The 13249-nt window shown below is 39.0% G+C and overlaps 1 protein-coding gene across 1 annotated transcript in view; it reads left to right on the forward strand.

Annotated features, from left to right (window-relative positions):
- Nucleotides 1-2591, forward strand: part of DEFB130B (defensin beta 130B) — a 10427-nt gene extending 7836 nt beyond the window's left edge. The window contains exon 2 of the mRNA XM_017883677.1: nucleotides 2410-2591. Coding sequence (XP_017739166.1) covers nucleotides 2410-2591 — 182 coding nt within the window. The remainder of the gene's footprint in view (nucleotides 1-2409) is intronic.
- Nucleotides 2592-13249: the final 10658 nt, after the last annotated feature.

The raw sequence follows: 13249 nt of genomic DNA on the forward strand, positions 1-13249 counted from the left end.
CCCCCCCCCCCAAAAAAAAAAAAAACTTAAAAGTTACTGACTCAATGAGTTCTAACGCTAAGAAATTTATATCCTTTTAGAAAGTAGATGAATGTGCTATTAAGGGTCTTTTTCAGTGTGATTCTAAGTTCTCACTTCATCCACAGAAATTAATGTTGTGATATAATATAAAGTGAACATCTAAATTGTTTCTTTTTCCAAAAGCGCTTATTAAATATGCATCCTTTCTCCTATTGCCATGTGATATAACCATTATAATGTATTAATGTCAAATAAATTCTGAAGTGTATTAGAGAGTGCCTCTCTTCTTTTGCTCTGTGTGTGTATACTTCTGTCAATAAGTCTGAAAATAAATGTGAATATCTGGGAAGAAATTCCCTTCCTCATGAATGAGGACTATGAATCTGAATATGAATCAAGTAATTTAATCTTATCTTCTTGACTTAAACTAGTGCCCTTAGCATGACGATATGTCACAGTCATCAGTAAAAAGGGCGATTATAACTCTTTGGTTTCATGCTCAGAGTATACCTCCTTAAATTAAGCTTCAGGCTTCATGCTCAGAGCATACCTCCTTAGATTCCCATGTAGCAAGAAGCACATCACTGGTAGGATGAATTGTTCCACTCATTTTGAGTGAAGCAAGGGACATCTCCCAAATAGAGGAATCGGCACTATCTTAGGCTACATGCTGTGTCAGTAGGCTGAACTTTACTGTATAGTGGGTTAAACATCTCTACCCTACTGAGAGGAAGTTCACTCTTTTGGCTTCAGCTGAAGATTCACATTCCACCTCATTTTGCATGGGATGCCTCTAAGTTCAGATGCATAGGCCTCCTTGATGCCATACTCTGCCTCTTCTTATATCTTTCCCAGTACTAGTAACCCCTGATTTTAGCTTCATTTAAAAAGTCTGACAATGTTGCCAGATGTTAAATGTATGGATGAAGTTATCAGGGAAAAGACCAACAGCTAGCAACAGGTCTGCTATGCTTCTGAGCATGAAGCCTGTGTTCTGTGTAGGCAATGCAGTAGAACCAGCACCTTCCACAACTGGCTGGGGAGACTTCATGTCTCTCTGAAAGGCAGCCACTTTCTCTTCCACAATAGTCTTGGGGGAAAAAAAGGGAATATTACAAGATACTATCCAACTCCCTCATCATGACATTCTCTTGTTACGGAGAAACCCTGAATTTATGAACTACTAGTCTGATAGTAGAGTGTAATACCAGACTGCACTAGGTTGAAGCTTCTGACAAGGGTGGAAGACAATCTTGCACAGGTTACGAGCACTCAGTTCCAAAAGGCTGCTTTGGTTTTTCTGGCTATGGATCTATTTCTACAGAGTAGAGAAACAATAATGATAGCCTAGTTTAAATACGAAACAGTAACAAACAACAAAAAAAATGATTGAGAGCTGAAAAGGCCATCAAACTGTTACTCATCTACAGAAGCAAAGAAGCCAGAGGTAGTATATTACACAACAGTAAAAACAAAATAAGATCCAGGTGTGTTAACTGGATGGTTCGGGAACTAATGTCTGTTAATGAACATCAGCAAAAGTGTTTTTCTTATATAGCATCTGCTGTGATATACGGTAGGAAACATAAACTATGGTTGTGCTGAGAAGAATAGTAAGAGAAAGGATAGTAAGCATAGATAAAACTACTGAATTAGAGCACGCCCTTCGTCATACGCTTCTCAACAACCAGATGAATTAAGACAACATATGGATACACTTAAGGGAAAATACCTTTTAGCTCAGTGAGTAATTCTCTCCAGGTGTCTGTCTGTCTATCTATCTATCTATCTGTCCCTCCATCGATCTATGAGGTATTGAGCAACATAGGAAAGATATTTCTTACATAGTCCTGAAATGAGGAAATTAGTTTAGATAAAATCTGAAGGATTGATAGGCTTTCTATGAAAGGAGATGAAGATATGAACATGCACCATTTGATAGGGATGATGTACACACAGATGGGAAGATGGAGGGACAGATACTTCCTTTGAAACTGTTTCTTAGTGGTGGCATTGTTGGTGTTTGGTGAAAGACAATTCCTTAGGTGAAAAATGTAGCAGTGCTGTGCTATTTGCTAAATACCAAAGACACCTTCCCTAGGCATGGTGGCAAGAACAAATGGTCCCACACATTTCAAAATGTACTGCTCTAGGGGAGGACAATCCCTTTAAAGGATTTTAGAAGTTGGCCTGTTTCCTCCAAGGTGTATATAATCTACAATCTTAGCTCCCTTCCCATAAAAAGGCACTATTTCTGTCTACGTGTCTGATCCTTCCATATTGACAATGTTTGCTTTCCTCTCCCAAAACCATTCTTCTGGGGGTTTATTGTTTTATGTATATTTTCAATAGTGAATTAATGATGTTCTTAAATCTCTTTCTGTGCAGGAAAGACTGGCGTTATTCCAGGACAAAAACAGTGTATTGCTTTGAAAGGGGTGTGCAGAGACAAAGGCTGCAGTACACTAGATGATACCATTGGAACATGTAATGAAGAAAAAAAATGTTGTAGAAGGTGGTGGATACTTGAGCCCTATCCAACTCCAGTTCCCAAAGGAAAATCTCCTTAAGTGGGAGCAAACATTAAGCCCTTTGAACTCCAGAATGGATAATTTTGCAGACTTCTGTTTAACCCAATTTCTTACTCTTCCTTGACTGGAAATAAATGTTGTCCTAATCGCACGTGTACTGACTGCCTTCTGGAGCATTTCTTCTTGAGACACATGCAAGCCTCTTAAGAACGATGAGAATAAACTAAATAACAGAAGAATCTCATACCCTACAGGTATTTATAAAAAAATATAAGTTTCTAAGAAAATAAAGATAAAATGTTAAATATGTAAAACAATAAGATTATGAAGTAGCAGTAGGCAGTGTTTGATTATTTGAAGTGCAATGTCAACCTTCTTCCTCATCCAGTTCTGAACAAATACCAACTTCATTACTAACAGAGACCTACTTAGATAATATGGGTTAAAGCGTGATAATCATGTGACCTTGCTAACATTGCACCTGAGAATTAGGTACATGACCATTCCAGTCATTCCAGCACTTGAAGCAGGTCTCACCTCTACTGCCCCCTGCCCCTAGATAAGTAGAAAAGAAGACCTGCTTTCTACAAGTAGGCTCACTAGGAGGAGCTGTAGAGCTGAAGAGTTGCTACCTCAGCATGCCGGGTTAGTTCTTTCCAAACTCTCCATCAGATAACTCCATTTTCTGGGACCAAGACAATTAAAGGGCACGAAGGATACCAGGAATATGACGTGGCATCAGTGCCACAAAGATGGAAAACATCTAGAATGAGGCCAAATTACCCCACAAACAAAATTCAAGAGTTTGTGTTTTTTTTTAACCACAAAGCTTATGGTCAATGACTCAGGGGAGGGTGGGTTATCTCCCTATGCAGAGAAGCTGTCGGGAGTCTATTAAAATAACTCTAATCGCATCTTCATGGATCTGTTTCTTCAATACTAGTCATTGCTTTTTCTATATCTTCTCAGAATCACTCACGAACAGCGTATTACTCTGAGATCAGATTCTAAGCTAATCTCAGAATAATAGGCTAATACAATTTTTACCCTATACGTTTTACACATAGCTGAAAAGTCACATCTTCTCTTCTTTGTCATCTTATGTGCCACTACATTATCCAGTGTAGCACATTAGAGATTCTTTGATAACTAAATGACATTAGGAGATTTTAAAAGTCATAAATACCCTCCTATATTAAAATGCTAAAAAAGAAAATTTCCCTTATTTGAATATAAACAAGTCTCCTTATAAAATTTCTAGGCATAAATTGAAGTTCAAAGATTGAATCTCCAAGATTGAATCTCCTCAATCCTCTATGTTAAGCGCCAAAGACATTAGAATCCAAATGAATTACCGGCGAAATGAAATTATCTTCCCCTGTTAAGTCACAAAGTTTTCTATTAAGACATGTAAGCAAAAAAAAATCATGCACTCATTTCTTCTCCATCTTAGTGAATTAGTGAAAGTTTCTTCAGAGACTTGACATTGAATGAATATAACATCTCAACTCACTGAAGCAAAAAGAAGTTTTTTTGCTTTTTTTTTTTTTGAGACGGAGTCTCGCTCTGTCGCCCAGGCTGGAGTGCAGTGGCCGGATCTCAGCTCACTGCAAGCTCCGCCTCCCGGGTTCACACCATTCTCCTGCCTCAGCCTCCCGAGTAGCTGGGACTACAGGCGCCGCCACAGCGCCTGGCTAGTTTTTTGTATTTTTAGTAGAGACGGGGTTTCGCCGTGTTAGCCAGGATGGTCTCGATCTCCTGACCTCGTGATCTGCCTGCCTTGGCCTCCCAAAGTGCTGGGATTACAGGTGTGAGCCACCGCTCCTGGCCAGAACACTTTTTATCTCTGAGCAAGCAGAAAAAAAAGGTAAGGGAAATGAAAAGATAAGGAACAAAAGAATCCATCCAGAATTTAATTTCTCCTTTTTTTTGAGTGAGAGAAAGTTTATTAAGAAAGTAAAGGAATAAAAGAATGGTTACTCCACAGGCAGAGGAGCCTCTAATTTCTAATTCTGATCGTTTTTCTTAATTTTGTTTCTAATGACACTCTCGATTTTACCATACGATATTGGCCATTTAATAAAGAAGTTCAGGGACAGACAGTAACATATAAAGTAGAGCAATATTTCTGATCTCCAGCACCATCAACATTTTGACAGGAGCAATTTTTTGCTGTGGGGAGCTTTCCTGTATATTGTGGGATGTTTAGCAGCCTTTCTTGCCTCTAAAACATTTCTCCCACCTGTGACCAAAACAAACAAACACACAAACAAAAACCTCTACACACTACTAAAAGTCCTCGGGGGGCAACATTGTCCCGAGCTGAAACCGCTATAGTAAAGAAATCATCAGTTAAAGGTAAAAGTAAATAGGAGTTAGAAAATTCACTCAAATAGAGACCTTTGCCTGTAAACTTTCAAAAAGTAAGACAGCGTCACATATAAAATAATAGATCAGAAATGTCTTCTGACAATTCGAAGATGAATTATGTCTCTTTATTTGAAAGATATAGATCTAAAGATAACACTTTTGGTTTTTTACTGCTGTGCTAGTTGTTAGAAATACCTGACCATATCTTAATCATTGAGATTTTAGGGCAATATTGCTCTGATACCTCATCCAGAGGTGCAAAATCTACATTTTAGGGACATTTAAAAGATTTCTGGGAAAAGGTTGTCTGTGCCTTTTGATAATAAGACTGCGTGAATTACATGCAATCTCTTGGAGTACTTGACTATATCTTCTGCAGAAGGCCATATTTACTGTATACAATTATATGATTCTGTGCATGGAACATATTATATTGATACTAATTTATGAGGGTATAGTTGATAAACCCCAAAGGAGTTAATTTTATTGTTATATAAAGGTAAAGGCAGGCCGGACGCAGTGGCTCACACCTGTAATCCCAACAGTTTGGGAGGCCAAGGCAGGCAGATCACCTGAGGTCAGGAGTTCAAGACCAGCCTGGCCAACATGGCAAAACCCTGTCTCTACTAAAAATACAAAAATTAGCCAGGCATGGTAGTGGGTGCCTGTAATCCCAGCTACTCGGGAGGCTGAGGCAGGAGAATTGCTTGAACCCAGGAGGCAGAGGTTGCAGTGAGCCGAGATTGCACCACTGCACTCCAGCCTGGGCGACAGAGCGAGACTCCATCTCAAAAAAAAAAAAAAAAAAAAAAAGGCAAAGGCAATACTATATATCATGAAAGCTTGAGATATGCTCAGACCTTTGCCAGTTGCACATTTACAAGTTCATTTTGTTCTTTCTACCTTTCTGGAAAATTTGATATCATCGAGACAATAGTTTCCGAATAAATGGCAAGTCACAAAAATACTTGAAAATAGTCCAAGTAAAATGGATTTTACTATCACTAGAAAAAGATTGCAATTTCCATATTCAAAATGCAAAATAAAATACTTTTGCTGCTGTTGGAACCATAGCTCATATGACCTTGAAAGGTTTTATATCATATGTAAAGCAGTGCGACACCCAATGATAGACTGTGATGAGTTAAAGAGCAGTACTACGAACACTAAAGCAATTCTTAAATAACACAACAAACAGTTTAATAACAAAAAAATTGAATAATCACCATGACCCAACTACTTGAAAAAAAGAAGAAAAAGAAAACAGAGAACAAATGAAACAGGACATGTGTAAGATGGCTAAGTAGAAGGTCCCCAGCCTCCATCCATCCACACAACACGATGTGGCAACCATCCATGGATAAAATGTCTTTGTGGGAACATCAGGACCCAGTCAGGAGGTCAAGACAATCCACCAGAGCCCAAGACCAAGGAAAACTGCTTTGAGAAGGCAGGAGCATGCCCCTGGAAGTAGGCTCACCAATCACAGACCTGGCCATGAACACAGAAACACCTCCATCTGCCTGTGGACCCTGCTGCGGCCCTACTTACGTGTGGTTCCAGATGCAGCCTCAAAAGTCATCCCCAAAAGTCATTCAGGAGCAGGTTGTTTAATTTCCATATAATTGTATGGTTTTTAGTGATTTTCCTAATATTTATTTCTATTTTTATTGGGATGTGGTCAGAGAGTGTGGTTGGTATAATTTCGAGTTTTTTGAATTTGCTGAATATTGTTTTATGGCCAATCACATGGTTGATTTTAGAGTGTGTACCATGTGCAGATGAGCAGAATGTATATTCTGTTGTTGGGCGGACTGTTCTGTAGATGTCTTTTAGGTCTGTTTGGTCAAGTGTCGAGTTAGGGCCCAAATATCCTTGTTAGCTTTCTCTCTCAATAATCTGTCTAATGCTGTCAGTGAGGTGTCGAAGTCTCCCACTATTATTGTGTGGTTATCTGTCTTTTTGTAGTTCCCTCATAACTTGTTTTATGAATTTGAGTGCACTTGTCTTGGGTGCATATATATTTAAGACGGTTAAGTCTTCTTGTTGAATTGAACCCTTTACCATTGTGTAATGCCTTCTTTGTCTATTTCTGTCTTTGTTGGCTTAAAGTCTGTTTTGTCTGAAATTAAAATGGCAACCCTGCTTTTTTGTCTCCCCTTCGCTTGGGAGATCTTTCTTTGAGCCTTTACATTGAGCCTATGAGTGGTGGGTCTCAGATGCAATGACACCGAAGACAGCATACAGTTGGGGCTTGCTTCTTTATCCACCTTGCCACTTTGTGCCTTTTAAGTAGGGCACTTAGTCCATTTGTGTTCAAGGTTAATATTGCTGTGCGTGGATTTGATCCTGTTATTGTGTTGTTAGCTGGTTATTATGCAGAATTCATTGTGTGTTGCTTTATAGTGTCAATATCTATGTAATTAATTGTGTTTTGTGGTGGCTGGTACTCTTTCATTTCCATATTTAGCACTCCCTTAAGGACCTCTAGTAAGGCGTGTCTGATGGTAACAAATTTCCTTAGCATTTGCTTGTCTGAAAAGGATTTTATTTCTCTTTTGCTTATGAAGTTTGTTTAGATGGATATAAAATTCTTGGTTGGAATTTCTTGTCTTTAAGAATACTGAATGTAGGTCCACAGTCTCTTCTGGCTTGTCGAGTTTCAGCTTAACAGTCCACTGTTAGCCTAATGGGATTTCCTTTGTGAGTTACCTGTTCCTTTTCTCTAACTGCCTTTAATATTTTTTCTTTCATGTCAACCTTGGATAATCTGATGATATATGTCTAGGGGATGATTGTCTTGTATAGTATCTTGCAGGGGTTCTCTGCATTTCCTAAATTTGAATCAAACTCTCTAGTGAGGTTGGGGAAATTTTTATGGATGATAGCCTCAAATATGTTTTCCAAGTTGTTTGCTTTCTCTTCCTCTCTTTCAGGGACTCCAGTGAGTCATATATCTGGTCTCTTTACATAATTCCAGATTTCTAAGAGGTTTGTTCATTTTTTTGAATTCTTTTTTCTTTATTTTTGTCTAACTGAACTAGTCTTCAATCTCTGAGATTCTTCCCTCAGCATAGCCTATTTTATTATGGTTATTATTATACTTTAAGTTCTAGGGTACATGTGCACAACATGCAGATTTGTTACATATGTATATATGTGCCATGTTGGTGTGCCGCACTCATTAACTCGTAATTTACATTAGGTATATCTCCTAATGCCATCCCTCTCCCCTTCCCCCACCCCACAACAGGCCCCAGTGTGTGATATTCCCCTTCCTGTGTCCAAGTGTTCAATTCCCACCTATGAGTGAGAACATGCGGTGTTTGGTTTTCTGTCCTTGCAATAGTTTGCTGAGAATCATGGTTTCCAGCTTCATCCATGTCCCCACAAAGGACATGAAATCATTCTTTTTTATGGCTGCATAGTATTCCATGGTGTATATGTGCCACAGTTTCTTAATCCAGTCTATCATTGATGGGCATTTGGGTTGGTTCCAAGTCTTTGCTATTGTGAATAGTGCCACAATAAACATATATGTGCATCAGCATGGCCTATTTTGCTGTTAATACTTGTGATTGTATTATTAAATTCTCATAGCCAGTTTTTCATATCTATCAGATCAGTTTTGTTCTTTCTTAAAAGGGCTGTTTTGTCTTTCAACTCATATCATTTTATTAGATTCCTTAGATTCCTTGAATTTGGTTTCAACTTTCCTGAATCTCGATGATCTTCATTCCTATCCTGATTCTAAATTATATGTCTGTCATTTCAGCCTGGTTAAGAACCATTGCTGGCGAACTACTGCAGTCCCTTGAAGGTAAGAAGACGCTCTGGCTTTTTGAGTTGCCAGAGTTCTTGTGCTGGTTCTTTCTAACCTGTATAGACTGATGTTTCTTTAATCTTTGGTGTTGCTGTCTGCATTAATCTGTTCTTGAGCTGGTAATAAAGACACACCAGAGACTGGGTAATTTATAAGGAAAGAGGTTTAATTTTCTCACAATTCCACATGGCTGGGGAGGCCTAACAATCATGGCAAATGAGGAGCAAAGTTATATCTTACATGGTGGCAGGCAAGAGAGCTTGTGCAGGGGAATTCCCATTTATAAAACCATTAGATCTCATGAGAGCTCACTCATGGGGGAACCGCCCCCATGATTCAGTTATCTCCATCTGGTCCTGCCCTTGACACATGGGGATTTATTCAAGGTGACATTTGGGTGGGGACACAGAGCCAAACCATATCACTGTCCTTTGGATGGGGTTTTTGCTCTTATATTCTTTGATGCCTTTGAAGGTTTGATTGTGGAATAAGGTGGGTTCCGTTGACTGGCTTCATTTCTGGGAGACTTCTGGGGGTCAAGGCTCAGCTCATTACTCCTGGGCTGTGTGCCCTAATCCTGGGAAGTTGGTACCAGGTTCCTGGCTTTGTTCTCTTGTTCCCTGAGGTGAGAAACCTGCTACACTTGAGGGCCTGAATTGTTCCTGGTCCACTGGAAACAACACTTTGATTGGAAGTGCCAGCCACAGCACTTTTTTGGGGTGGTGGCAGCAGGGTTTGTGCTTGCATATGTGCGGCAGTGGCAGTGGTGGTTGGGTAGGGTATACATGTGTTGGTGAGGATGGGGCAGAGTGAACTCACTTTGGTTGGGGTGAGGCACCAGTGGAGGTGGGGCACCAACATCCATCCATAGACTCATGCTGGCAGCAGGATGGTATGGTGCCTGTGCATAGGCAGGGGTGGGGCATTGGCAAGGGTGGGGCAGTTGTGTCTATGCATGTGCTTGCACCAGTGGCATTGCAGCAGTGTACTCCTGTGCCCATGCACATGCACTCACGCCAGCAGTAGTGGGGTAGTGGGGTTCACACATATGCACACACAGGCAGGTGAAGGCAGGTGAGGTCCACCCACTGTGCATGTCAACAAAGTGGTGGTGGGTGGCCATGAGTGAGTGAATGCTTACAAAGTGGCAGAAGGGAGGTTTTGGTCAGGAGAGACTGCAGGTGGTTGCATGTCAGTGGGGACTGGTCTGCTGAAGCTCTCTGAAAGTTTAGGCTTGGTTCACCAGTAAAGAAGCTATGATGATGTTCCCCAGGAAGCACCCTGGTTGGGAATCCAAGGAGGTGCTGCAAGCAAGTGCAGCCAGGCTGGGTCCCCAGCAGAGGCCAGCAGACGGAGGGGACCCAGATAGAACTGGCCTTGACCCATGTGCAAGACTACCTTACTCTGTTCAGGTCCAAAAATCACCAAAGGCCCAAGCTACGTAAAAGAGCATAGCAAGCCTTGGGGGATAGGTGACCCTGGCCATGCTTCACTGCAGCTATTGCTGTGCCAAACGCTCTGAGCTCCTCACAGGCTGAATTCCTGGTCCTGCCACCTCTCCATACAGCTCTCCTTGCCAGCTCAAATGTCCATGAGGGTCATGGGGTCTACTGCAGCTAGGGGTCCAAAAGTCTGTGGTGAGAGTGGGCCACTCTTCACCTATTCAAGTCACCCCTTCCCCAGGAGCTGCTGGGGTCCAGGAACAAGGCCTCGTGCAGGGTTTCCAGCTTCCTCCCTCTTCAGCCTAGAATCTGCCTCCTCCCCCAATCCACTCTCAATGTCTCCCCTCTGAAGATCGGCTCAGAGTGTGCCAGTCTTCCTAATGGTCTGGTCTCTTAGGGGGAGATGTTATTCTAGGCTGTATGTAACAAACCACCTTATCACCCCCTCTTTTTTCTCTTTTTGTTTGTCTTTGTCATTTGCTGATCTTCTGTATCAGCAAATTTATTTATCTCTCTTAGTTGTGTACCTGCTCTAGTTTTTGTTTTGTACATGTCATGAGTCTTACATAAAATACCTTATAGTTTTAAAAGACTAAAACTGATAGCAACTTAACTTCAGTCACATACAAAATCTTTAGACTTTTGCCCTCCTCCATTTATATTTTTTAATTTCACAATTTACATTTTTGTGTTTTGTACTCCCTAACAACTTACTATGGGTTCTACTATAGGTTGTGACTTTTAACCTTTACAAAAGAATATATATAATTTACAAAGCACCATAACAGTATTGAAATATTCTGGATTTGACCTTTACCTTTTTTTACCTTTATCAGTGAATTTTACACTTTCATATGTTTGTATGTCAATAATTAGCATCCTTTGATTTCCATTTGAAAAGCTTCCTTAACAATTTCTTATAAGGCAGTTCTAGTGGTGATGAATCTCCTCAGTGTTTGCTTGTCTAGGAAAGACATTATTTCTCCTTCATTTCTGAAATATAGCTTTCCTGGATATAGCATTCTTGACTGACATTATTTTTTCAAAATGGACTGAAAGCTTAAATATAAAACCTGAGGCTGAAAAACTACTAGAAGAAAACATGGGGGAAAGACTACATGATGTTGGACATTTTAAGTTCTAACCGCAAAAGCACAAACAATGCAAGCAAAAATGGACAAATTTGATTATAATCAAAATAAAAAGCTTATGCACACCAAAGAAAACAATCAGAATAAAGAGACAATCTACAGATTGGGAGAAAATATTTGCAAGCCATACATCTGATGAGGAGTTAATAGACAAAATTTATAAGGAACTCAAACAACTCTACAGAAAGAAAACAAATAGTCCAATTAAAGAACGGGCAATGGAGATAAATAGACACTTCTCAAAAGAAGACACACAAATGACCAACAAATATACAAAAAAAAAGTTCAACATCACTAATCATTAGGGAAATGGAACTTAAAACCACAGTGAGATATCACCTCACACCTGCTAGAATGGCTACTGCCAAAACGAGGAAACATAACAGGTGTTGGAGAGGATATGTAGAAAAGGGAACACTTGTACACTGTTGTTAGGAATGTAAATTAGTGTAGCCATTATGGAAAACTTACAAGTTTCTCAACAAAAATAAAAATAAAATTACATATGATCTAGCAATCTCAAGTCTGGGTATTTACTGAAAAGTCTTGAAATTTGTATATTGAAGAGATGTCTGCATTTCCATGTTCATTGCAGCACTTTTTGCAATAGTCAAGTTTTGGAATCAACCTAAGTGTCTATCAACAGATGAATGGATAAAGAAAATATAGTGTATATACACAGTAGCGTACTATTCTACCTTAAAGAAAATAAACATTTTTATTTGCAGCAACAAAGATGGAATTGGAGAACATTATGCCAAGTGAAATAAGCCTGGCACAGAAAGACAAATATTACATGTTTCACTTATTTGTGGAATCTAAAACAGTCAAACTCAAATAAGCAGAGAGTAGAACAGTGGTTACTAGAGGCTGGGGAGGGTAAAGGGATGAGGATATGATGGTCAAACAGTACAAAGCCTCAACTGGACAGTAAAATAAGGTTTCTTTAAGATATACTGCGCAGCATGGTGACTATAGTAAAAAATGTATTATACATTTCAAAATTGCCAAGAGAATACATTTCAACCATTCTCAAGACAAAAAAATAATGATTTTAGGTGATTGGTATGTTAATTACTTTGATTTAATTATTCCACATTGAATTCATAAATCACAACATCACTTTGTACCCAACAAATAAGACAACTATAATTTATCAATTTATAATTAATAATTTGTTAATAAATAAGATAACAGGCAAAATATTTGAGCACACATTTCACCAAAGAAAATATGTGAACGGACATAAACACCTGAGAAGATTATCAGAATCATTAGTCATTAGTGAAATTCAAATTAAAACCACAGTGAGAAGCCACTTAACACACACTAGAATAACAACTACAATAAAAATGACCAGTGATAAAATATGTCCATGAAGATGTGGCTAAATCAGGGCACTTTACAATGCTGATGGAAATATAAAATAGTATCACTACTTTGGAAGATAATTTGGCCTTTTCTTAAAACTGATAAATATGAATATATCATGCAATTTAATAACACTATTCTTAGGTTTCTATCCCATATATTAGTATATGGATAAACAAAATGTACTATATCTATACAGAGAAATACTATTGTGTAATAAAAAAGAACAAATATGAATACATGATACATCATGGATGAACTTCCACAACATTATGTTGCATGAAAAAAGCCAGTGAATGAATTTATAAATAACCCCCACACTCCTAGTCTTCAGATTAAAATGTAGCCCCAGCCGACAACATTGTCTGCAACCTCAAGAGACCTTTAACCAAAAGCACCCGGTTAAGCTTCATTCCACAGAAACTATGTGATAATCAGTTTGTTTTAAGTCACTACTTTTTGGAATACCTTCTTATGCAACAATAACTAATACACTACCCTTGCGAAATTTCTATATTGTGCTTATTCTGTTTCATAAAA

Source organism: Rhinopithecus bieti, unplaced genomic scaffold (assembly GCF_001698545.2).
Source record: "Rhinopithecus bieti isolate Rb0 unplaced genomic scaffold, ASM169854v2 scaffold_13857, whole genome shotgun sequence".
Classification (NCBI taxonomy): Eukaryota; Metazoa; Chordata; class Mammalia; order Primates; family Cercopithecidae; genus Rhinopithecus; species Rhinopithecus bieti.